The sequence below is a fragment of the Struthio camelus genome, chromosome 31 (genome assembly GCF_040807025.1).
Source record: "Struthio camelus isolate bStrCam1 chromosome 31, bStrCam1.hap1, whole genome shotgun sequence".
NCBI classification, from domain to species: domain Eukaryota; kingdom Metazoa; phylum Chordata; class Aves; order Struthioniformes; family Struthionidae; genus Struthio; species Struthio camelus.
The window spans coordinates 1,751,103-1,775,337 of record NC_090972.1 but is presented as its reverse complement, the minus strand read 5'-3'; the positions used below and the strand labels follow the sequence as shown (position 1 = coordinate 1,775,337).

Genomic DNA, 24,235 nt, shown 5'->3' with positions numbered 1-24,235 from the left:
GAGGATGTGATGGGAGACTGTGGCAAAAGCCTTCCTGACAACATCCGCTGCTCTCCCCTCCTCTACCTGGCCAGTCATCCCATCGTAGATGGCTATCAGGTTGGTTAAGCATGATTTCCCCTTCATGTATCCATGCTTTTTGAATCCATCTGTGTCGAGGGCACTTTCAGGGGAGCCTGCAGCAGCAAGTGCAGCACCTTTCCAGGAGGCCTGCACCAGTGGGTGCAGCATGCAGTGCACTTTGAGGGGAGCCTGCAGGAGCAGGCTCAGCCCCCGAGGAGAGAAGGGAAATGCTCTGGCTGAAAGGCCAGTTTCCTCTGGGCTCCTGTGCTGGGCAATGGCATTGTCTCGCTCTCCATGCAGCAGCTGGTAATGTTGGGTGTTCTCCAGGGGAGAACTGCAGCCCCAGGAGGCGGGAGTGCGCATTCATTAAGAACTGCTATGTGCTCACCCCGTGCTAGACATCGGGAGTTGGTTGCAATGGGCATAAGTAAGAATCGACCTGCCTGAGGCATCCTGACAATACCCTCAGCAACTCTCAGCAGTGGATGTGTGCTGAACTCAAGACACAGCGCCTTTTGCTAAGCAATAACTGGGCTCCAACAGGCACTTGTAGGTCTTTCTTCCTTGCTGGAAGTGGGCCCCAAAAGTTTCTGCAGCAAGAGTGGCCCTGCCCTTCTGTGCTCCTTTCCACCCCGTCGCAGCCCACCACCTCTCCCTGCACCAGGACAGGGCCCTGAGGTGTGTGCTGTGACTCGGTGCGGACAGTGGTGTGATGGGCCAGCAGCAGCAGTGTGTTTAAGAGGTAGCGCTGCCCAACCCTCGGTGAGAGCCATCTGTCCTTATCTTGACTCGTCTGAAACGCACAGCTGTGGTGCACAGCTCTTCTCCTGAGCGAGGTGCCAAACGCAGGCCAGGGGCTCGCTCCCTGCAAGGGCCCTTTTCTCTCTGCTGGGACAGGTACAAATGTCTGTGCTGCAGCGAGAGGAGACGAAACCATGCGTGTTACCAAGAAGCCATGGCTGAGCACACAGCAACCCCTGCCAGGTGCCTGTCTGGGGCTACGAGCCACTTCTGGAGAGGAGGCGGAAGGTGAAGCAAGACCTTGCGCTCCGTAGGAAGGCTGTCTCCATGTGCGTGTTGGAGGTGGAGGAGCCGCTGCTGAGCAGATTGCGGACTTTTGGGTCTCTGTTCTCCAGGCTTGAGAACATCACCTGGGCTGCAGACAAGGGGGCTGTTGCATCGACTCACCGCTAGCTCCCCCTCCAAGCTCTCAAGGCCTTGGGCATGGAGGGGTGGGGGAGGACCATCTTCTGAGATGGCTGTGTCTCCAGGGTAGGCCCCTACACTGAGCAGGTCACCCAGGCCTGCCTGGAGTGGAGCCTTCAGCAGAGATTTTGCCAGACTGCACAAGGAGGTCAGTGTGGTTGGTGGGAAGGGCACACGTGTCCTTGGTGAGGGGAATGTTGCTCTCAGCTCTGCTGGCAGCAAGGACTAGGTCCCTGCTGGCTCTAAGGGAGCTCTGGAGGATTCCCTCCGGGATCAATGCCAAGGCCATGGAAAAAGGCGTTCATCTCCCTCTCTTTGATGCCTCCAGCTCTGAGACAGTCCCTCGGGCTCCTTTGATAGTGTGAAGAGCTCATCAAGACCAGCAGAGTTGGAGGGGCGCTCCTCCACCAGAGCAGCTCTCAGAGACATCTTTCATGTCATGTGACACTGCAGCCTTCCTCTCCCAGCCTGTTAGGTGAGGAATAAAAGCCCTTTTTTGCTTTGTGCCTTAACCTGCCTTTCCCTCCATTTCCCCCAGAGCCAGCCTTCCTTTGGGAGTCCTCAGGCTTTGCGGGGTTGAGTGAAAAACCACGCTGTGAGACAACTTGGCCTCCCTGCGGGCAGACCCAGCACCCTCCCTTGCTCCTGCTGCTGCTGCTTGGGATGCCTCATCTGTGCCAGGGCCCCTCCAGGCCAACTTGGCCTGAGTGGTCTTGGCTTCCAGATCTCTCTGAGTGTCCTGAGAGCTTCTTCCTTCAGGGACCCCCTGCAGGCATCTTTGTTGTCCTCCTCTGAGCTGAGGTGGGCAGGGGAGATGGGTCACTTTGGGGGTGGTTTGCCCAGAACTATCTTGCCTGCTGAAGCTGAGTTGGGCGCACACACTGCTGGCACGGACAGTCAGAGAGTCCGTGCAAGGTTTGCCAAGGTTTGCCATTGCTGGCACATGCTGCTGCTTTTGGCTTCCATGCCTGGCCTTCTGCTTTTCCAGCCACCGGAGGAAAGGGGTTCAACATGCACATGGAGCAGTTCTGGACAGCCAGGACTTGGGAAGGGGAGTCAATTCTCCCAAGGACTCTTGTCCCGTGTCCCCAGAGCTCTCCAGACTGGCTAATGCCAGGTAGCAGTAAGGTGGGACACTGGAGCAGGCCAGTTGCTGGGATGCTCTTGGCTGTCCTGAGTTGCCCTTGACGGAGACGGAGACTGAGGGTGTGCAGTAGGATGAGCTTGTCTCAGAGGAGGCTTTGCATTTCCCTCTGCATTCAGGCAGCACCATATGAGCCATGCCTTGGCAGGGAAGCCAGGGAAGCTGGATCTTGGTGAGAAGGTCCTGAGATATGGTGTTCTCGCCTCCTACTGGTGCACGTGCTAAGACAATCTTTGCCAAGCTCTCAGGACGTCATATACCTGGCAGAGCACCAGCTCGCTAGGTACAGTCCCAGAGAGCTTGATCAGCTCTTCACACCGACCCTGGAGAAATCTGTGCCAAGACCCTCTGACTAGAAGCTTCGGGAGTGCACTGAAGATCTGCTTTGGAGCGGGTGCCGTGGGCTCTCTGGGTTGTCAGTGCAGGGTGCATTGTAGCACAAGACCCAGCACATCCTGGAAGTGGGCATCCATGCCTGGGAGATGAATTGTGCCTGGACTCCATGGTCTAGCTCTTCCCTGGCTACCTAAGGAGTCCAGTGAAGCAGCTCCGGTGGAGATACTTGCACTGAGGACTTGTGGAGTTAGGTGAACGGAATCCTAGCCCTACACATAGAGTAGGAAACCAAAAGGCCGCGATCTACCTGCCCACCCATGGGTTTTCACTGGAGACCTGGCTTGCCCAGAGCATGACCCTTGAAAGGCTGTGAGAACCTCCCCCTCCTCCCACCACCACCACCTTCTTATTTTGGGGTCGTTGTTGTACTGTTCAGGGGTTGCCTTAATCTACAACATGACACGATCTCAGGCCCAAGGAGAGGCCCTGCGGTACCCCAAAGAGCCCTTTGCTTTGTGTGAAGGGGCATTGGGGTGATGGCCAGGAGCTTGCTGGGAGTGGTGGGGGTGCGGTGCCACCTCCTGGCTGGGCTCTTTGAGCATGGTCCTGAGCTCTGCTCTGCAAGGAGAGCAGACTTGCCCATGGGGCACACAAGGAAGATGCTGTGGTGCCAGGGAAACCTGGGGGAGATCTGCTGAAGCCAGGGCCCGTGGGGTGCTGACCTGCTGTTTGGCTATGCAGCGAGCTGCTTGTTTTGCTAACGGTCCCGTGGGGGATGCCTGGCCTCTGGAGACCTTGAGGAGGGAGCCTCATCTCACAGCTCCCCATGGACTCTTCCTCCAAGCCCTGGTGTCAGTCCCGTGGGGGGCCGGGCCAGGGGCAGGACTCTGGTGCCTCCTTGTACTTCGGCATCAGGCTGCTTGCAAGGGGGAGGCAGCATCAGATATGCAGCCCCTGCTGCTGGCCGGGCACCTGCACTCCAGTCTTTGGAGGCACGGGTGTAAAAGCAGGCAGCATCTGGCCTCGGATAACAGGGCTCAGTCTAGTGCTCCAGGTGGGGGCTGAAAGCTATTGAAACCCTTCTGTATGAGCCATGCCTGTGGGCAGGTCGGAGCTGGGGAGCAAAGGGCTCATCACGGGGCTGATGCAGCTGGGGGTGGTGGGTCCATCCTTCCTGGAAGAGCAAGTGCTCACCACTTCATCAGCGCTGTCTTTTCCTTCTGAAGCCTGGAGGGCAGAAGCAGTAGCAGGAAACGCAGGCAGAGTTTTAAAGGTATTTTTCTCACCCTTTGGCTCCCTCTTATCTGATCGGGGATTGTACGGGCTTGTGGCTGACGACTGCCATTAAAAAGTCAAGCAGTACAAACTCTTTCCAGCTCATGGGCAGAGCCGGGAAGTTGATAATGTTGTATGTCAGGTGAGGTCCTGTGGCAAAGCGTGACCTTTTTTTTTAAGGTGAGATGCGTGGGCCAGAGCTTGCTCTGAGAGCAGCCAGGCTTAGAGTCTCATTGCTCGCAGGGAGATGAAGACCACCCCTTATGTGTGGTCCCTGTAGGACAGTGGCACGGGGCAAGGCAGAGCAGGGAAGGAATTCCTACAGTGCCAGGACAATGACCTCAAAATGCATCTCCCCTGATTTACACCACCTTCCCTGTCCATAGACATCCCCCCACAGGAGGTCACGCGGGGCCCCTCTTTGACAGTGAAGGGGACAGGCACTTGTGGAGTGTGAGCCACCTCCTCCAAAGGTAAATGACTGATGGGATCAGAGGAATCACTGTGAGAAATGCCTCTTCCCCTCTAGAAGGAGAAGAAGAGACACCGCTCAGGCAGAGACATGTAAACGGTGGACATCCAGAATCAGGGGAGATGATTTTCCCCCCTCACCCAGAATAAATAGTGCCACCACCCACATCCTCTCCAGAAAGCCTCTTCAGCAGCTATGGTGGCTGCAGACCCGAGGCGGCAGCAAAGTGCTGAAACGTGATATTGCTCTATCAAGAAGAGCAATGCTGGAGAAGTGAACATCATTTTTTGCAATATTTCCCTGGGGAGGTAAAAGGCAGGAACTTGTGTCTGATGTAGATGCTGTTTTCTCTGCGGAAAGCCGATCTGACGGTGCTGTTAGAATGTCGTTGTTGTCATGCTCTTTTCAGACAAAGCACAAATGCGAAGGGGGAATCAAACCATCCCGGCAGGGCTCGTTTAGATTGGATTTTCCCGCTTTCCTGAGCCCCGGGTCGTGCTGTTCGTGCTGTTTCTCCTCATGTACCTAGTGACCCTGGCTGGAAATACTGTGATAATGGTTGTTATCAGGGTGGACCGGAGCCTGCACGTGCCCATGTATGTTTTCCTAGGTGCTTTGTCCTTCTCACAAATCTGCTACTGCTACACCTTCTCCATCACCCCGAAGATGCTGTCTGGGTTAGTGCTGGGGAGCAGAGCCATTTCTTTCCTCGGGTGTGTTGCACAGATGCATTTCTCCTTCATGTTTGGCTTCATGCACTCTTTCCTCCTGGCGGCGATGGGCTATGATCGCTACATGGCCATCTGTCACCCCTTGCGCTACAATACTGTCATGACTCCCCGAGTCTGCACTCGGCTGGTGGTCCCCTCGTGGGCAGGGAGGGTTTTCCTGGGGCTGCTGGTGACCGGCGCTGTGTTCCAGTTCCCCTTCTGCCAGTCCCACCGCATCGACCATTTCTTCTGCCACCTGTCCCCCATCCTCCAGCTGGCTTGTGTTGGTGACGATGCAGTTGGCACCGTGCTCAATGCCCTTTGCATTGCCACCCTGCTGTGCTGCTCTCTCTTCATCCTGCTCACCTACGCCTTCATGCTGGGCCGGATCCTGCAGGTGCCGTCAGCGGAGGGGAGGCGCAAAGCTTTCTCCACCTGTGCCTCCCGTGTCACCGTGGTGGTGGTGCACTACAGCGGTGCCTCCGTTGTCTACTTGAAACATGGATCACCCAGCGCTGCGGGAGCTGGTGCTCTGATCGACATGGCTTACACCGTCTTCACGCCCTTCTTGAGCCCCATCATTTTTAGTCGGAGGAACAGAGACTTAACAAATGCCTTCTGGAAATCTCTGAGGAAAAGCTTTGTCATCAGGAATGCAAATGTTTGCCCAGGATGGAGCTTCAGTGGCAGGAGTGGCTATTGCTAAGCTTCGTTCTCTTTTTCTTTTTCTTTTTCTTTTTCTTTTTCTTTTTCTTTTTCTTTTTCTTTTTCTTTTTCTTTTTCTTTTTCTTTTTCTTTTTCTTTTTCTTTTTCTTTTTCTTTTTCTTTTTCTTTTTCTGCCTGTGGTGGTTCCTTGCTGCTTCCCAAACAACACCTATTTTCTTTCCAGGCAAAGGAGTCGTGCACGTGGCTCTCGTGCCTTTCGTAACCCTTGCTGGGGTTTGCAGGCCTCGCCGTGAGACCTGGCTGAAGCGTTTTGGTTTAACTGGTCACACCCTAAGTTCAGCATCACGCAGAGGCAGGAGCTGCAGCTCTCAACCCTCCCAGGGGCTCCTGTGCCCTGAAGGCGGAAAAAAATCACAAGAAGATCTCCGGAAGGTTGTGTGGCAGCTCCTGTCTCCCCATTTTACCCCGTACGTGCACGGGAACCCTCAGCCAGCCAGACCTCAAAAGGCGGCTGCTTTTCCCACAGTGTGCAATCACACTCAAGTCATTGCCGCAGGGTGTAAAAATGGCTGGAAAGGGCTAAAAAGAAGCACTCTAGAGCAAGAATGCTGGGAGGCAGAATGAGCCATGAAGTGCCAAAGGGGTTGGATTTGGAAACAGCCTTCCCACAGGAAGGAGTGAGGGAGAAGCCTCTCCGGTGCAAGGTGGAGGTTACTGGAGGAGGCTGGTCACACGCTTGTGTGCCACACCAGAGGGTTTAATTTGGGGCAAGAGCTCATCCCTTCTAATCTCCTGTCCTAAAGCACCCTACCAGGTAGGCATGGGTGGCCTGGAAGAAATAGCACATTTCCTACATCCAGCCTCCTGGCTGGTATCAACCACTGTCGGTGGCAGGTCCCTAAAGAGACTAAAGAAATCATGGCTCTCCTCTGCCACTGCTGAGCCCTGCTAGGGAGCAGCTGCCCCCAGCAGAGGGACCAGAGTAGGTTTCTCCTTGTGCTAGAGAGGTATGGGGAGGCTGGCCTTACTGTCACTACCTACATGGGTTTTTAAGTGGGAAATACTTCCCATGCCAGCAATAGCTACTACTAAAAAGTTACCAAAAAAAAAAACAAACCCAAAAAGGACTCTGAAAGGACTCTAGGTATTGGGGCAACATAGAATAGTCAGTAAAGGAAGTTTATTGCATTGAAGAAGTTTTTCCTCATGTTCAGATGGAACCGCCTGTGTTTCAGTTTGTGCCCGTTGCCTCTTGTCCTGTTGCTGGGCACCACGGAGAGGAGTGTGGCCCCATCCTCTCGACACCCTCCCTTCAGATACTTGTAGACATTGATGAGATCACCTCTCAGTCTTCTCTTCTCCAGGCTCAAGAGGCCCAGCTCTCTCAGCCTTTCTTCAGAGGAGAGAGGCTCCAGTCCCCTCATCATCTTTGTAGCCCTCCGCTGGACTCTCTCCAGTTGCTCCATGTCTCTCTTGTACTGGGGAGCCCAGAACTGGACACAGTACTCCAGGTGAGGCCTCCCCAGGGCTGAGGAGAGGGGCAGGAGCACCTCCCTCCACCTGCTGGCAACACTCTGCCTAATGCATCCTCAGGATCCCATTGGCCTTCTTGGCCACAAGGCCACATTGCTGGCTCATGGTCAACTTGTTGTCCACCAGCACTCCAAGGTCCTTCTTGGCAGAGCTACTTTCCAACAGGTCAGCCCCCAGCCTGTACTGCTGCATGGGATTATTCCTGCCTAGGTGCAGGACCCTGCCCTTGCCTTTGTTGAATTTCATAAAGGTCCTCTCTGCCCATCTCTCCAGCCTGTCCAGGTCCCTCTGAATGGCAGTACAGTCCTCTGATGTGTTAGCCACTCCTCCCAGTTTAGTATCATCAGCAAACTTGCTGAGGGTGCACTCTGTCCCTTCCTCCAGGTCCTTGAGGAATACATTGAACAAGACTGGACCCAGGACTGACCCCTGGGGGACACCGCTAGCTACAGGCCTCCAACTAGACTCTGCACCACTGACCACAACCCTCTGAGCTCTGCCATCCAGCCAGTTCTCCATCCTCATCTCAATCACCTCACTGTCCACTCATCCAGCCCACACTTCCTGAGTTTACCTAGGAGGATGTGATGGGAGACAGTGTCTCCCAAGTGGCCTGTCCCTATATTCCTCCCAAGTGGCCTGTCCCCTTTCCCACATTCTGTAGACTTCCTTCTGCTGTTGGAGTTTTGTCAGGAGCTCCTTGCTCATCCATGCAGGTCTCCTGCTCACTTTGCTGGACTTCTTACTCAGAGGGATGCACCTGTCTTGAGCCTGGAGGAGGTGATGCTTGAATATTAAGCAGCTCTCCTGGACCCCCCTTCCTTCTAGGACCCTACCGCAAGAGATTCCCCTAAGTAGGTCCCTCAAGAGGCCAAAGTTAGCTCTCCTCAAGTCCAGGGTTGTGATCTTACTTATTGCCTTGCTTCCTCCTGGTAGGATCCTGAACTCCACCATCTCCTGATCACTGTGGGTCTGTGGTATCACTTCTTTGTCTGGACTTGTCAGTCAGGGCTTCTTAGAGGGTGTGCCCCCAGGCTGCAGCAACCCCACAGTGTGGTGGTGCAGATGTTTGTTAACTCCCGGGGATCAGCACAGAGCAGACGCCTCTTCTACGGGCTGCACCATCCGGAGTCCCACGCTTGCCTGTGTGGTGCCTGTCACAACCCCCACCACAGTCACTGCAGGAGATGGGAGCATGCTTGCACTTCCCTGTGGGAGGCTGTTACTTGGAGGGTGAGGGTCAGAGCCAGCCCTGGTGGCCTCATGGAACTGTTCCCCAGCTACAGCACCGCACAGGGCTGCCCCTAGAAAGGCCCGTGTTCCTGGTGCGGTGCTGCACCACACCAGCAGTTGTCTGGGTTGCATGGCTGCCATGACGGCGTCTGAAGGGAGCTGTCTGCGGTGACCTCCTGTTGTGCAGTGACCAAGCAATGGAACTGCACAAGAGTGGTGCCAAGTACAGCAGCCCTGCAGCATAGTGGTGCCCTCAGCACAGCACAGCCTCAGCACCAAGGTCCCTGCCTCACTGCAGCTGCCACCAGAGCCACAGCCTGCACCAGGAACTGAAATGGGCATTCATCAGAGCCCCCTTCCTAGTCGACCCAGACCCCAGCCTTGAGCTCCACCCCTCCTTTCCTGATGAGGTGCTCCACCCTGCCTGGTGATGGGGCAAGGGCAGCTACTGGCTGCCACAATCACTGCTGGGACTCACTAATTACATGATGAGACATGTGGCTGTTAATTGACCCCCCCCCCCCAAAAGCAACACCTTCTTCACAATGGGATTGGAAGGCTGCCCATCCATCCAAGACAAACCTAGTGGATGACATCATTCGGAGACGAGTTAGCTTGTCCCCCTGCCTCCTGGGGGAAATTGGCTGGACCTTCAGGCCCAAAGTGTGAGGACTGGCATGCACAGTCCTGGGCAGGAAGTGTTTTGGGGGGCACTAGCTTCTGTGCATGATGCAGAAATAGGCTTAGAATGGTGTAGGCCAGATGCATAGAAAATGCCAATAACAAAATGAAACAGTAAAGAAATTAAGGAAAAGAAATGAAGCAAATGGGATAGTTTATTATAGTTTTCTTTTTTATGTGTGTGTGTGTTCTCATGGGCCTCCTTTTGTTTTGTTTTACTATATTGGACTGTGGGGAGTTGTAATGTTTTTGTTTGTAAGGGAAACCAATTTTCAAAATTGGGGTGAGATTCAGTTACAGAAACACAGACCTCTTGGTGCCACTACAGACAGCCTGCTGTACCCTCTGTCAGCCTCCACCTTCAGCTCCACAGGGGCTCTGGCCTCCCCTACCTCCTGTGCAATAGCTGCCAGCGCCAGGGAAATACCTCAGAAGCACTGGGGCCTCTAAAAGTGGCACCTAATGCTTATGTTTGGGAAACTGAGTTCTGACTGGAAAGTTGGAGAATGTTCTTCAGCATCTGGGGGGGAAAAAAAGGTTACCAGCTGAAATCATTGACCATTTTAAATAAAATGTTAATGTTTTCCCACAGTGCCAAACTGGACATTTCCAGGAAGTGTGTTAACCTCAGGAGAAGAAAGATTGTTCTTCCCCAGCACTTGTGTTACTACTGCTCTGTCTATCACACTGTGTATTTAATCCCTGTAATCTTTCCTGTCTTTCTGCACGTCCTTACTAAGCTGACCATTTCTAAAGTCATCTGTTCAGCAGACTATCTGGACGTACACAGTAGCCATTGTCCATCCAGTTTTCCTCCTCCCATTATTCTTTGTTCATTCAGACACCTATCAGCCACCTAGCTGCTGCTGCTTTGAACTGCAGGGATTTTAAAGCTTGCCTCCTCTTTCAGTAGTTTGTCTAATTGTCCTGTTAGCCAGCTCCTTAACTGTGTTTATAGCTATCCTCTCCTAGCTCTCTATCTACAACACTTCCAGGGAGGCTATTCCCTGTGGAAAGTGGCCTTCAATGGCGACAACTTGGTCTCAAGGTACAGTGGAGGAATGTATTTCTGTTTTTGTTTAAATTAAACTGTACCATGTTTTCTCTTTTTCCACAGCCAAGAAAAATCTTCCTGTGTCTCTCTGCAGGTAGTTCTCTAAATAAAGCAGGTGGGAACTGATGCCTATGAGCTGTAACATTGGGCTGCAGACTTCAGTGGGAAAAGGAGTTATCTGAGTCCCAGGTGGCTGAGAAGAGAAATGGTGGGGCTGGGGGCCCAGGGGAGAAGATTGTCTGTGCCGTGCCTGACCACAAGTATCCTCCTTTTCCTACATGTCTGAACTTTGTTAGGAGACACTCTGGATCAACATCAGTTATAGAATGCTGATAAAACTTATTCTTTAAGGGGAACATTGAGGAAAATTAAAAAAAAAAAACAACAAAAAACAGAGCTCCTTTTTTGTTAGGTGCTTATTGAAACCTTCCTTTTTCTGCTACATTTCTGCTACATAATCTCTCCAATTAGCGGCATGACACTTGAAGACTTGAAGACAGTTATGGGAAGAGAGATGGCTCCTTTGGGTACTTTTTGTGTTTAATGAGCCCTCTGGTGCATTCGTGCAGATACTGAAAGGAGATGGAAGAACCCTCTCCAGAAGTTAAAGTCAGAAGCAAACTCAAAGGTTTCTTAGAGCGTTAATGGGTCCCACCGAGGGCCATTACCAACACAGCTGTTAATGGGAACCACAAGTCGAGGTGCCCTTCCCTGGAGGCTGGTTAGCGTAGCAAGTCAGAGGCACCGGTTGCAGTTAGTGAAAGGAACTGTACAGGAGGCCTCAATTCCAAGTAAGCCCTTAATGTGTGTTATCAAGCAAAACGGTCAAGCACAAGCATCCGGCCCTGCAGAAGGGCGATCCTTTCCCTGCCACGTTGCTCAGGGCTCTTCCTGGGGCGGGTAGGAGGGGCAATGCCAAGCGTAGGACAACGGTATGACACCTCCTGGGCTCCCTGAGGGGTAAGCAGGCAACGAGGCCCTGGTGCTGTAAGGAAACGATGTCTTCTTGCTGGCAGAGACAGCAGCCATAGCCAAGGTGACAAAGACCTCAGTTCTGTCAGGGGCTTTCAGCCTTGCCACCAGCCTTGGTCGTCCCCATCACAAACACCCTCCACTGTCCCATGCTTGCTCCTGTTTCCCTGCACACCTTAGCCACCTTCTCCCTCCCCACACACTCTGTTTCCCCACCTTACTTTGACCTTTCTCACTCTCCCTCGTTCTACTGATGTCTCTCCATCCTCACCGGGTGTTGCCCGGTAGGGCCCCGGTAGGGCCATTTCCTACTCAGGATGTGCTGCCCAGGTCTTTTTTCTCTTCTTCATTGGAGCAGAATATTTTCTTCTCACTCTCATGGCCTATGACCATTATGTGGCCATCTGCAAACCCCTGCACTATGCGGCATTCATGGGCAGCGGAGCTTACACCACAATGGCAGGGGCTGCCTGGGGCAATGGTTTTCTCAACACTGTGCTGCACACTGGAAACATTTTCAATTCCACTCTGCCAAGGCAATGCTGTAGACTAGTTCTTCTGTGAAATTCCCCAGCTCCTCAGGCTCTCCTGCTCTGACTGCTACTTCAGGAAGGCTGTGGTTACTGTGGTTAGTGTCTGTGTAGCTTGTGGGGGTTCTGTGTTCATTGTTCTGGCCTACGTGCAGATCTTCACAGCTGAGCTGAGGATCCCCTCTGAGCAGGGCCAGCACAAAGCCTTTTCCATGTGCCTCCCTCACCTGGCTGTGGTCTCCTTGTTTGTCAGCACTGCAGTGTTTGCTTACCTGAAGCCCCCATCCATCTCCTCCCCAGCTCTGGATCTGGGGTGGCCATTCTGTACTCTGTGGACCTCCAGTAATGAACCTGCTCATCTACAGCATGAAGAACAAAGAGATCGAAGGAGCAATGGTGAAATTGATTCACTGTATAGTATTTTACCAGTCATAAGCTGCCCTTCTCTCTTCACAAGTGATTCCCAGTTTCTCTCAGGCTGGCTTTTGCTTTTTTTGGTTTGTTTATTCTATCTGTGAAAATCATTTCCATGCATAGATATTTGTATTTATCACACTTCTCCAGAGGCATGAACCTGGTCTATCTGACCAGAGGCCTTCTGTAAATGTGTCCATCACTGTGTCAGAGCTGGCCTCTGTAATAGCATCTCTGTAATACACGGGGATCTTCTCAGTGCAGTGCCTGAAGGCCAGGCTCTTCTTACACTAGGAAGGGAGACTGGAGAGCAGCAGTAGCTGCCTGAGGAGCTGTAGCACCAGGACACTTGTGCTGGCCTCGGGAGCGGATCTAGTAAGGAGGGGCTTGCAGGCAGTTTAGGTGGGTGTTGTTATCCTAGAGACAAGAGCAAGGGGGAAAGAGAGTGACTGGCCTCCATTTCCAAGTGCCATTGCTGGCCTCAGGCATTAGGGCTGGTGAGGAGCTGACAACCACTCTCTCCCACCTCAGGAGCTGCTGTGCCCGTCCAAGGGGCTCAGACTTGATCTTAGTTTCAAGTGCCCAGATCCCTGCAGACCCTGTGGTGGGCACTGCCACAGGATGATTCCTAGAGTGTTTTGTTCTGCTGGGCTGGGCTGAGGAGAAGTGAGGGGAGGTGGGGAGAACTGGGGAGGGGGCTGAAGTGGGCTAGAAAGTGCCTAGGAGAGGGAAATACCACTCTTTAGATAACTTGTATGAACAGACAGGGTGGGGAAACATACCAGTGCACGTGGGATGCAGAGCCAGACTTCACGGCAAAGGAATTGAGACATAAAAAGTGCACAAGAGTGTGGTCTGTGCCTCTGTCTGCTTCTTCTGCAGACCTATGGGGTACAACCAGAAGGGACTTTCCAATGTGGCTGAAGAACAGCTAGTGTTCCTCCTTCCAACTCCAATCTCCCACTGCTATCTTTTCCCCCGAAGGCTGGCTTCCATAGGGCATCTGAGCCCATGTCAGAGCTCAATGTGAAGAAAAAGTGTCTTAAGAGTCACAGAATCACAGAATCACAGAATGGTTTAGGTTGGAAGGGACCTCCGGAGATCATCTAGTCCAACCTCCCTGCTCAAGCAGGGTCCTCTAGAGCATATTGCCCAGGATCACGTCCAGGCAGGTTTTGAATATCTCCAGCGAAGGAGACTCCACAGCCTCTCTGGGCAACCTCTTCCAGTGCTCTGTCAGTGAAGAAGTTTTTTCTCAGGTTTAGGTGGAACTTCCTGTGGTTCAGTTTCTGCCCGTTGCCTCTTGTCCTGTCGCTGGGCACCACGGAAAAGAGTCTGGCCTCATCCTCTTGACACTCCCCCTTCAGATACTTGTAGACGTTGATGAGATCACCTCTCAGTCTTCTCTTCTCCAGACTGAACAGGCCCAGCTCTCTCAGCCTTTCTTCAGAGGAGAGAGGCTCCAGTCCCCTCATCATCTTTGTAGCCCTCTGCTGGACTCTCTCCAGGAGCGCCATGTCTCTCTTGTACTGGGGAGTCATGTCACACCTTGAAGCTTCCTGGAGACAACTAATGCAATGCACTATTGCCTTTTCCTGTCCTCCATACAGATGCATGACACACCAGGGCATCATTTTCTTGGTGCACAAGAAGTTTAGGTTGGGCTCCATGACTCTGTACTTGCTGTCCTGAGAAAATAATTCAGAAAAAGCCATGAGTGGGATGGCTTGGCCACACTTCGATGGGGCCTGTGCTTTGCTGGAGTGACTGGGAGTGCCCAAGGGCGTGGGAGGGATTTGTTGGAAGTACTTTGGAAAGTTGGTGTCCTGGTCACCCAAGAAAACCCAGTTTGTCCAGGGGCACACATTCCTCCAAGGACTGCAGAGGAAGGAAGACCTTTATGGTGCATAAAGGGGTAGAGCTTGAGGTTTCAAAGTGTTGCTGAGTGCTTTCGTTGCTGATAAGAGAGGCCTTATAATCAACAAAACAGGGCAGAAGGGGGCCCAGCCCAAGTGTATGCATGCAAATCAGGAATGGCCAGAGGACAGAATTGTGGGGGAAGCTCCAACCCTATTCCTGCAAAACTAGCATGCCTGCCAGAATTGCCTGTACACTAGTGCACGCAGCATGGGGAACAAACAGTGGGGACTGGAAGTCTGTGTGCAGTTACAGAGCGCAGCTAACAGAGGCAGCGAACAGAAACAGCAGTTTGCGCAGCAGTGTCTGGGCTCTGCTTGGAACTTTTGAGGACCTTGTTGGAAGCTGTGAAGGCTTTCTGGGGACCATTGAGGAAACAGAGGGTGCTTGCTGCTAACAGGAAAGGGGAGTTAGGCAAGGACAACTACAGGACGCCTTAACTTCTCAGTATTCTCGGATACCATACAGCTTCTGGAGTCCCAACCCTCCACAGCAATGGAGTTGCCAGAGGGCTCTGTGCAGCGTGAAACGCTACCTCATAACACCGTAGAAGAAGGCTGGAAACTGGACACTTGTCGTAGGAGGAGAAAGGCTCTTACTCCTGAAGTCTTGCCTTTGAGGAACAGGTTTAGTGCCTTCCAGGCTGAAGAGGAGCTGGGCATGGCTTCAAGGGAAGCCATGGGGCTTGAATACAAGAAGTCATGGAGAATCTGCCAAGGCTTGTCCATGCATGGGACTATTACCCTCTGCTGCTCTTCCATGTGTGCACCAATGACAGTAAGGGCAAATTGGAAACCACCAAACAGGATTTCAGAGCTCTGGGGATGGTGGTCAAGGGTCTGGGGCCCAGGTCATTTTCTCCTCAATCCTGCCAGTGAGGGAGAAGGATGGGAGGAGGAGTAGACAGATTCTCCAAGTTAACAACTGGCTGCGTTGCTGGTGTTGGCAAGAGAATTTAGGTTTCTATGACCATGGGACCTTGTTTGAGGATCGACAACTGATTGGGAGAGATGGGATCCACCTCACTAAGCAGGGCAAGCGTGTCTTTGCCAACAGACTGGCCAGTGTGGTAAGGAGGGCTTTAAACTAGGAAAGATGGGGGAAGGGGAGAGTTATAGAGACAGGGTAGTCAGTAAAACACCGCTCAAGTCAGAATGCCTCCAGCGGGTGCATGCAGCCAGGAAGGTGCACACAGGACATGACTATGGGGTATCCATTTGCACCCCTCCTGGGAAAACTGCATGCTCAATTGCCTCTCTGAAATGCCTGTATACCAACACACACAGCATGGGGAATAAACAGGAAGAATTAGAGATCTGTGCGTGGTCACAGGGCCATGATCTCATTGCAATTGCAGAGACATGGTGGGATAGCTCGCATGACTGGAACGCTGTCAGGGATGGCTATGTGCTTTTTAGGCCAGGAAGGTGAGGTGGTGCAGTTGCTCTTTATGTGAGAGAGCAACTGGAATGTATTGAGCTCTGCCTCGGGGTGGATGAAGAGCGAGTTGAGAGCCTATGGGTAAGGATTAAAGGGCAGGCTAACAAGGCTGAAATTGCTGTGAGTGTTTGCTACAGGCCACCTGATCAGGAAGAAGTAGTTGATGAGGCCTTCTATAGGCTGCTGGAAATAGTCTCACAATCACAGGCCCTGGTTCTCATGGGGGACTTCAGCCACCCTGACATCTGCTGAGAAGAGAACACAGCTAGGCACAAACAGTCGAGGAGGCTCCTGCAGAGCACTGTTAATAACTTCCTGACACAGGTGGAGGAGACGCCAACGAGGAGAGGTGTGCTGCTGGACCTTGTACTAACAAACCAAGAAGGACTGGTAGGAGATGTGAAGGTTGGGGGCAGCCTTGGCTGCAGTGACCGTGAGATGGTGGAGTTCAGGATCCTGCCAAGTCGGAGCAGGGCAATGAGTAGGATGGCAACGCTGGACTTGAGGAGAGCTAACTTTGGCCTCTGGAGATCATCTAGTCCAACCTCCCTGCTCAAGCAGGGTCACCTAGAGCATATTGCCCAGGATCACATCCAGACGGGTTTTGAATATCTCCAGCGAAGGAGACTCCACAGCCTCTCTGGGCAACCTGTTCCAATGCTCTGTCACCCTCCCAGTCAAGAAGTTTTTTCTCAGGTTTAGGTGGAACTTCCTGTGGTTCAGTTTGTGCCCGTTGCCTCTTGTCCTGTCACTGGGCACAATGGAAAAGAGACTGGCCTCATCCTCTCGACACCCTCCCTTCAGATACTTGTAGACATTGATGAGATCGCCTCTCAGTCTTCTCTTCTCCAGGCTCAAGAGGCCCAGCTCTTGCAGCCTTTCTTCATAGGAGAGGTGCTCCAGCCCTCTAATTATCTTTGTAGCCCTCCGCTGGACTCTCTCCAGGAGTGCCATGTCTTTCTTGTACTGGGGAGCCCAGAACTGGACACAGTACTCCAGGTGAGGCCTCCCCAGGGCTGAGGAGAGGGGCAGGAGCACCTCCCTCCACCTGCTGGCAACACTCTGCCTAATGCACCCCAGGATCCCATTGGCCTTCTTGGCCACAAGGCCACACTGCTGGCTCATGTTTAACTTGTTGTCCACCAGCACTCCCAGGTCCTTCTCGGCAGAGCTACTTTCCAGCAGGTCAGCCCCCAGCCTGTACTGCTGCATGGGATTATGCTTGATAATAATTCAAGATAATGCTTGAATTCCATTCATTAGGCATATTATTTATTAATATTTCTCTCTTTTTTAAAGGAAAATCCCTTAAGACAAATGTCTGAAGCAGCAATCCTTTGTCAGTTCTCTATTGGGGCTTCTGCTAACTCAGTTTGCGATGGTTGTAGTTTGCAGATTTTCAGCTTGACAGCTCTTATTCACAAGTCTTCATCCACATTCACTTCATGATCTCTTTCCTAAGTCCAGGTCATGTCGGCAGAGCTCATGGGCTGTATTCTGCTCTCTGTGTGTAAACTTGGTATTAGTTCACTAAGAACACCTTTAAGAAGGCAAAGTGAGTTATGTGGCATGGGTGAACGTTTATTCTTTGTCTCCAAAGGCTGTTGAAAGAGACTTTGAACAATTGTGTGAGCTACTACAGCCACACAGATTTGCTGGGTGACCAACTGGACCCAGAGCTCTACTACCAAGGGACTTATTAAATCTCTTCTGAAGCTTATATTGTCAACAACCTAGGATGATTTAACAAATCCCTTTGTGACTCAGTAGTAAGGCATGAATTTAACGTTCTTTAAGCTGCAAATCTATCTTTCTGACAAGTACACAGCCCAAGCTTTATCAGTTTTCTATGACTTCATCAGAGCACAAAAGGTTCTGTACTTGGTGTTGAGAGTAATTGAGAACCACAAGTTCTTGCTCTCCAGACTAGCTGTTACAGAGGAGGCTTGAAGGTGTAAGTCACCTCTACATCCCTGTTTATCTTGTCAGTGTTAAGCTTCAACTTCTGGTTTGGGGGCATGTTTTCTTCATATTGACAGGAATGCTTTGGAAGTAGGCAGGAAGTTCAGTTTCTATTTTGATTTTTGCATTGTTCATAAAGTAATCAATTAATAAATTATTTTTGGTTTTGGTTCTGTTTTTTAAAGTAAAGGCTTGCACTAGTTAAATATCAGGACAATCTTCCAGTACGAGCGGGCCATCTGCTCAAGATAACTTGGGTATATTAGAGGGACTGAAAAAAAAAAAATCGAAACCAAAACCAACTTGGCCTGTTCAGTTGCAGGAATTATCATTTCCTCTGGCTAGAGGAATTTATGGATGCCGATAAAAAAAGAAATTTGTTTATCCATCTCCACTTTTTAGACCAAAAATTACTTTTTCTTTTATGGAGAAAAAGCACTGGAATTCAACTCACAATCATTCTTTTTCCGGGCACCACTGGAAACTACATAAGTAAGCTCACCTTTCCTTCCTACTCTGTTTCCTTTTGGGTTTGTTGCGGGGAGAAGGGGTTGAGACATTGACTGGAAGGAGAACACCACTTTAATTTGGTTCCTTTTCAGTTGTTTTTCTAATACCTTCAGTACAGGAGCAAATCAGGCATTTAATTCTAGCAGGTGTCTTTGGAGACATCAGTATCTGTCTCTCAGCAGACCCTAAATGAAGACAGGAGCCTCTATGCATGTTCTTGGCAACTTTAGAGCCCTATGAAAATGTTAGTTCTGGGAGATGTGGCAAGTGAAAATACTAGTGCAAATCTTCATTTTACAGGCTTGTGGCTCCACTTGTAACAGACCACTTTTTGGGTATTCATTCAGCCATTTCTGGAGCATCTATATAGTGTTACAAATGTAGCTATCATTCAGGTGCTCAATTAGCCGTTTTCAGAAGCTCGGTGTATCAGCAGGAAAGAAACCACAGTGACATCCATTTCTAAATACAAGAACCATGGGTTCATACTCAGCAATGGCTCCATTTTAGTGAAGTGGGGAATTTTGACATGTCCTGCCATTTCCTACGTAATTTTTGTTGTAAGATCATTCTGAACCATGCACTGTAAAAAAGCTTTCTCCTTTGTTGGACAGGGTTCTTATTCAATGTCCTCGTCTCACTTCTATTCCAAAGACAAGATTTGTGTTTATGCATCTGTACTTTCAATTATTTTGCCAAAACTTTTAAATTTTCATTTCAAAATGAAAATAAAATCACAGAAAAACTAGAATATGGAATGAGCACAGATATTCAAGGTCACTGAATTTGTGACTGCAGATGTTGCATTGCTTGATTCCTCATAAACATATAAGCATCAAGCAACTAAGGTTTCTGACTGGTTCCTGACTGAAAACCAGGTGAGTCTGTTCTCCCCAAGCAAGGCTGTAGCTGGGAAATCTAGCAGGAAAAGAAAGTGTCATACCACTCTTGGAGACTGTGCTGGGTGTTCTTTAGGGAAGAGGTTGGAAAACCAGACAAGACTCAGCAAACAGTAGCAACAAGTATTTAAGGTCTAAAAAAGGTTTTTTAGTGAAAGCCTAAATCCCTAGTCAATCACATCTATGAAGAAGCTAGCAGTGACTTCACTGACGTCTATTCAGATGTCATCTCACTAAACTGAAATGACCAACACAGAAGTCTTCCACTAATCATTTGGTTTCCTCTACAGTGAAGTAAGAGAAATAACTGCAGGCATAGATTCATGCATTTTATGTCTGACAATTGCAAACAGGTAGCTTAGACTAGACACCTGAGATCAGGAAAGATGGATCCTGAGATACATTCCACCAGGAGGCAATTCTTTCTGCTATCTGATAGCTCTTGACTAAGTCAGACAAGTAAGTCAGTTTGCACTGCTTTGTCTGGAAACTGAAGAAATCCCACAGTCCCCCTTGAAAACCCGTTACAGTACTCACTTGTTCTTCAAGCTCAAATACTTCTGCTAATATTAGGCATCACCTTTCAGGTGAAACTACTAGGCTTCACCCTGTTCTGTCTTTATTCCTCCATATAGCTCAAATTTGTATGATTGCCATCATGTTCTGTACTCTCCTACCATAAATTTAATTCTCCTTTCACCACGTCCTTTCTCCTAGGTGCAAGGCAGCAGTAAACATGGCGTGGCAGAATCACTCCACAGTGAGTGAGTTCTTCCTCTCAGGCCTCACCAGCAATCATGCTGTAGAACTGGCCCTCTTCACCTTCTTTGTGGTCATCTACGTGCTGATTATTTTGGGCAACATCTTCATCATCTTCATGATTGCACATGACCAGCAGCTACATAGTCCCATGTACTTCTTCCTCAGCAACCTCTCTGTCATTGACGTCTGTCACTCCTCGGTGGTGATGCCCAAGATGCTGGCTGACTTCCTGGTGGACAAGAAGAGCATCTCCTTTGCGGAGTGCATGGCACAGATGTTCTTCCTCCACCTCTTTGCCTGCACAGAGATCTTTCTCCTCACCATCATGGCCTATGATCGCTACATAGCAATCTGCAACCCCATGCGTTATGGCACCATCATGAGCCAGAAGATGTGCCTCCAGCTCACTGCAGCCATGTGCATGGGAGGGCTGATACATTCTGTGGCCCTCACTGCCCTGACCCTCAATCTCCCGTACTGTGGTCCCAGTGCCATTGACAACTTCTTTTGTGATGTCCCCTTGGTCATCAAGTTGGCCTGCGTGAACACCCAGGTCTTCGAAATGCTCATTGTCTCCAACTCAGGCCTCATCTCTGTGGTCTGCTTCCTGGTGCTGGTGACTTCCTATGTGGTCATATTGGTGTCACTAAGGAACCATCTCTCAGAAGGGCAACACAAGGCATTATCTACCTGTGCTGCTCACCTGACAGTGGTGACACTTTTCCTAGGACACTGCATTTTCATCTATCTCCGGCCAGCCAAGAGTTTAGCTGCAGACAAAGTTGTGTCAGTTTTCTTCACGGCTATCACCCCTCTGATGAACCCGATTATCTATACCTTTCGGAACGAGGACATGCAAAATGCTCTGAGAAAGCTATTCAGGTGACAGGCTGATTCCCAAGACAAGTGACACTGTTGGGGGTGAATGGAAGGCTGCCAATCCCTGGGTATTGTCTGCCCGTTTGCCCTCCCTCCAGGGTATTCTCTGGGCATGTAGCTCCAGATTTTTGTCTTTTCTGCACCCCTAGCACTGAGTTGAAATCAAACAATGGCACTGGCTCTCATCCACAATAGGTTATTTGAGGGATGCTTTAAGCCATTTATCAGAGGGGAAGTGTTGAAATGTAAATGTCAAGGATATGCTAGATTACTATGCTCTAAGGACCCAGCTCCTTTGGGCTGTTAATCTAAGCAGCCTAAGTGTATTTTGCAATAACACTTCTGTTCAAATGAAATTTATCCCTTCACCCTAAGTACTGCTAGAAGAGGTTAATGCTTTAGCAAACACAAGCCTACTTATTCAGTTTACTCTTCTGGCCTATGTGGTTAGCCTGAATTTGAGAGTTTCGAACTTGTCCTCATTCAGGTAAGGATTTGATGGATATACATGTTTTGTGTATATTTTTACCCCAAACCCTACTGCCTCTTTTTTCACTGCATACAGCGTGACAGATATTTTCTTTGCTCAGAATGTTGATAAGCAAGCAGGTGGAGGTAGACTTGAGCTCTTTACCCATTTTCAGCAGGGTACCTGAATCAAATGATACTTTTAACTTAGATACAACTACTTATCTATTTTCCATATGGCTGCACAAATATGTTAGCACAACTTATGGTGCAGCTTATGATTTGGAATAAGGAGCTAGAGAAGATGGAAACTCCCAAGTTTTCACTGCCATCAGGGAAGATGGAAACTCCCAAGTTTTCACTGCCATCAGGGAAAAGAGTAGATAGACACATACTATGCAGATAGATGATGATACAGTAGCATTAGCTGAGGAAGCTCATAGTCCTTGTCCTCTGGGCCACAGGCACGCTCCCCTCTGAGGCAAAAGTATGACACAGACTCCTGCTGTGATGAATTGCCAAGAACCATAGTAGGGTTTTGCCTGCATGCTTTTAGACTCAGGTAATTGACCAATGTTAATGCTTAGCTCTTGTAAAACAGCCTCCTTCATCAAGCGGCATAAGAAAACAAACAATACTGGCCTCACAATCAGTTGCCTTCCTTTCCTATCCACAGGAAATCATCAGGAAGAGAACCTATCTGATGGGCAAATGATTAAATTTCAGCAGCCTCCCACTCATCCCCATTGCTCCTAATTTGTAGAATTTCATCTTAGGCTAAAAAAAATATTGAGACAGAATAGGGCATTATATCCTCACACATCCAGCTCTTCATGCAGTGCTGCAGATTTACAGGGCTCCTGAGAATCTCTTGGATTATGCTGAAGGAGGTAAAGGGGTGTTTTGTCTCCTGATCAATTAAAAAATCCAGCACAGATGCTTTTGCAGTGTCAAAAGGTACTTTGGAGGCCAGATTAGGGTTTGGTCCTGCCCCACCACCATTTAATTCATGCTCTTGCTCTGTCTCCATCATATGAATTACAACAGGTTAGAATAGCCAGTTGCTCTGAGTCCTGCTGTAAATCTTTCACTGAGGTTTTTTTCTGCTTCAAGAACAAGCAGTGCACGTCCAATTTAACAAAGGTCCAATAGGGTGATGCAAACCTCAGTGTCTGGAGGGTACGTGTAATGATCTCATTGCCAGCAGGAGGGCAGGTACAAAGTCTGCACACACTGCAGGTGGCTGCATCCCTACCATGTCCCTTCTGGGCACAACTGCCCTTTGAGAGCCAGTGTGACCCAGGGAGGAGAAGCAACCCACCTAGGAACTTATCACGAGGTCAGCTCATGTCCATGGGCCTGAACCAGTCAGTGAACCAAGCAAACTTGGGAGGGTAGGAGGGGTTCAGAGGCCTCTGGGGATGGCGCTAATTCTGGGAAGGGATGTGCCCTCCATGTCTGCCCCATCTCCCTCCTCTCCTTCCTCTACCCTTTGGTTCCCTGCCCAGGGGGTCTCAGCGTGGGGAGGGGAGTGCCACACACTACACCCTAGGCCCCCCAACAGCAGGAAGTGTGTGGACAGGCACAGCTCCAACCATCTCCCCCATCATTGCCAAGTAATGGGGAACAGAGATGGTCCCCATGATGCCAGGGCCTGTGATATCAGGGGGCTCCTCTGCAGCTTCCCAGTGTAGACACCTGGTAGGGCCTCCACAGTGCCCTGGTGGGTGCAAGCAGGACGGGGATCTGCTCTGGGTTACGTCTGGGCTGGTGCCCTGGGCAGGGAGTCAGCCACAAGGGACTGATGCATGTGAGGTTTGACAGAGACGCCAAACTGGGAATGCCATAGTCTGGATGAGCTGCTAAAGATCACAGCCTCCACCACTTTTCTGGAGATCTTTGTAGGTGGGGCTTTAGGAAGGGTGTCTCCCTTTGAAACAATTTGGGTTCTTTGGACTGGTCCATGTTTGACATATGAAATCCTGCTGTAGGGTGGTGTAGACAGCTGATGGGGATGAATGTTCCTACAGTGGTCCTTTGCCTTTTCCAAAGCACAGTCTTCCGTTGACAGTCCACAGGTTTTGATTTTCTCCAGAATCGCCACACTGAAAGTGTTAAGTGCTCCTCTGAGTGGTGAAAGAAGTACAGCAGATGAGGGCCCTTGTGGTTAAGGTACATTTCCATATTTAAGGTTAATTCCTTCTCATTTCTGCAATTTAAAGGTTTCAGGTTTGTGAACCAGAGAAGAGGACTGGGTTCACCAAATTATCATTGCTAATTTGATCCAAAACTAATTTCAAATTTTTCTTTATAGCTTCTGTGTATCAGCATTAGTGGCTAAGCTGCCAGTTCTACATGTCCCCAGTGATTCTTTCCTTCTGCTCCAAGGACAGCTGTGGGAGAAACCTCCACTGGCTCCTGCTAGCTGTAAAATGTGGCTGTGATTAGAGTCTCTTGATAGGAACAGGAAAACATTTGATTTTCAGTGTAGTAAGAAGGTGGCATTAAGCTTGAGCTCTGCAAGTAAGAAGTTATATTCTAACATGGAGTGCAAATTTATGACAAAATCTTGCTTTATGGGAACACACCTTCTTTTCACTTTCTTTTCTTCCCATATATTTCATTCTTTTGTCCATGTAAGGGCCCTAGGCCATCCATAACATCCACTGAAATACCAGAAACAGCGGTCTTGGGAAACTGTGATTTAAAAAGTCAAATGTCCCTACCTTGCTTCAGATGGAGAAGGGTGCCAAACTTAAACAAGATGCAAAGTCTTCTGAGCTTGTCAGGCAGCTTGGATACTTGTTTTCAAGCTTGGGACAATTCATTTTCTGGAGCCAAACTCACAGAAGAGATACTGGTTTCCAATAGCTCATTGGGCCAGATGTTCAACATCCACAATCCCACGGGCTCCGATGAGAGATACCAATAACCCCTTCTGGGTGTAGTGCCAAAGCATCTTCTGGTCCTTGCTTCTGATGGCCTTCGGAGTAGATCTGAGCTAGTGCTGCAGAGTTGGCTGCGTCCAGCTGCAGCCTTGCAGCTGGTGCACTGGGATGTCACAGCTGTGATTGTTCAGCAATCACATTCAGCAGAGATGCATCAGTTC

The 24,235-nt window shown here is 50.1% G+C and overlaps 2 protein-coding genes and 1 pseudogene across 2 annotated transcripts; all 3 read left to right on the top strand.

The window, feature by feature from the left end:
• Nucleotides 1-3,842: 3,842 nt before the first annotated feature.
• Nucleotides 3,843-5,912, top strand: LOC138062991 (olfactory receptor 10H1-like). The gene is made up of 2 exons (XM_068922671.1): nucleotides 3,843-4,022; nucleotides 4,959-5,912. Exons 1-2 carry the CDS (start codon nucleotides 3,843-3,845, stop codon nucleotides 5,910-5,912), a joined length of 1,134 nt encoding a protein of 377 aa, XP_068778772.1.
• A 4,936-nt stretch (nucleotides 5,913-10,848) lies between these two features.
• LOC138062990 (olfactory receptor 14C36-like) lies at nucleotides 10,849-12,310 on the top strand (annotated as a pseudogene).
• A 7,443-nt stretch (nucleotides 12,311-19,753) lies between these two features.
• On the top strand, nucleotides 19,754-20,665 carry LOC138063063 (olfactory receptor 4E1-like). The gene has a single exon (XM_068922807.1). The coding sequence runs from the start codon at nucleotides 19,754-19,756 to the stop codon at nucleotides 20,663-20,665; it is 912 nt and encodes a 303-aa protein (XP_068778908.1).
• Nucleotides 20,666-24,235: the final 3,570 nt, after the last annotated feature.

Bases quoted from the DNA above. Each gene is read 5' to 3' on its own strand.
- LOC138063063 (XM_068922807.1), top strand. From the start codon at position 19,754: ATGGCGTGGCAGAATCACTCCACAGTGAGTGAGTTCTTCCTCTCAGGC.
- LOC138062991 (XM_068922671.1), top strand. From the start codon at position 3,843: ATGCCTGTGGGCAGGTCGGAGCTGGGGAGCAAAGGGCTCATCACGGGG. The intron at 4,023-4,958 runs GTATTTTTCTCA...GGGCTCGTTTAG, and splicing joins ACGCAGGCAGAGTTTTAAAG to ATTGGATTTTCCCGCTTTCC.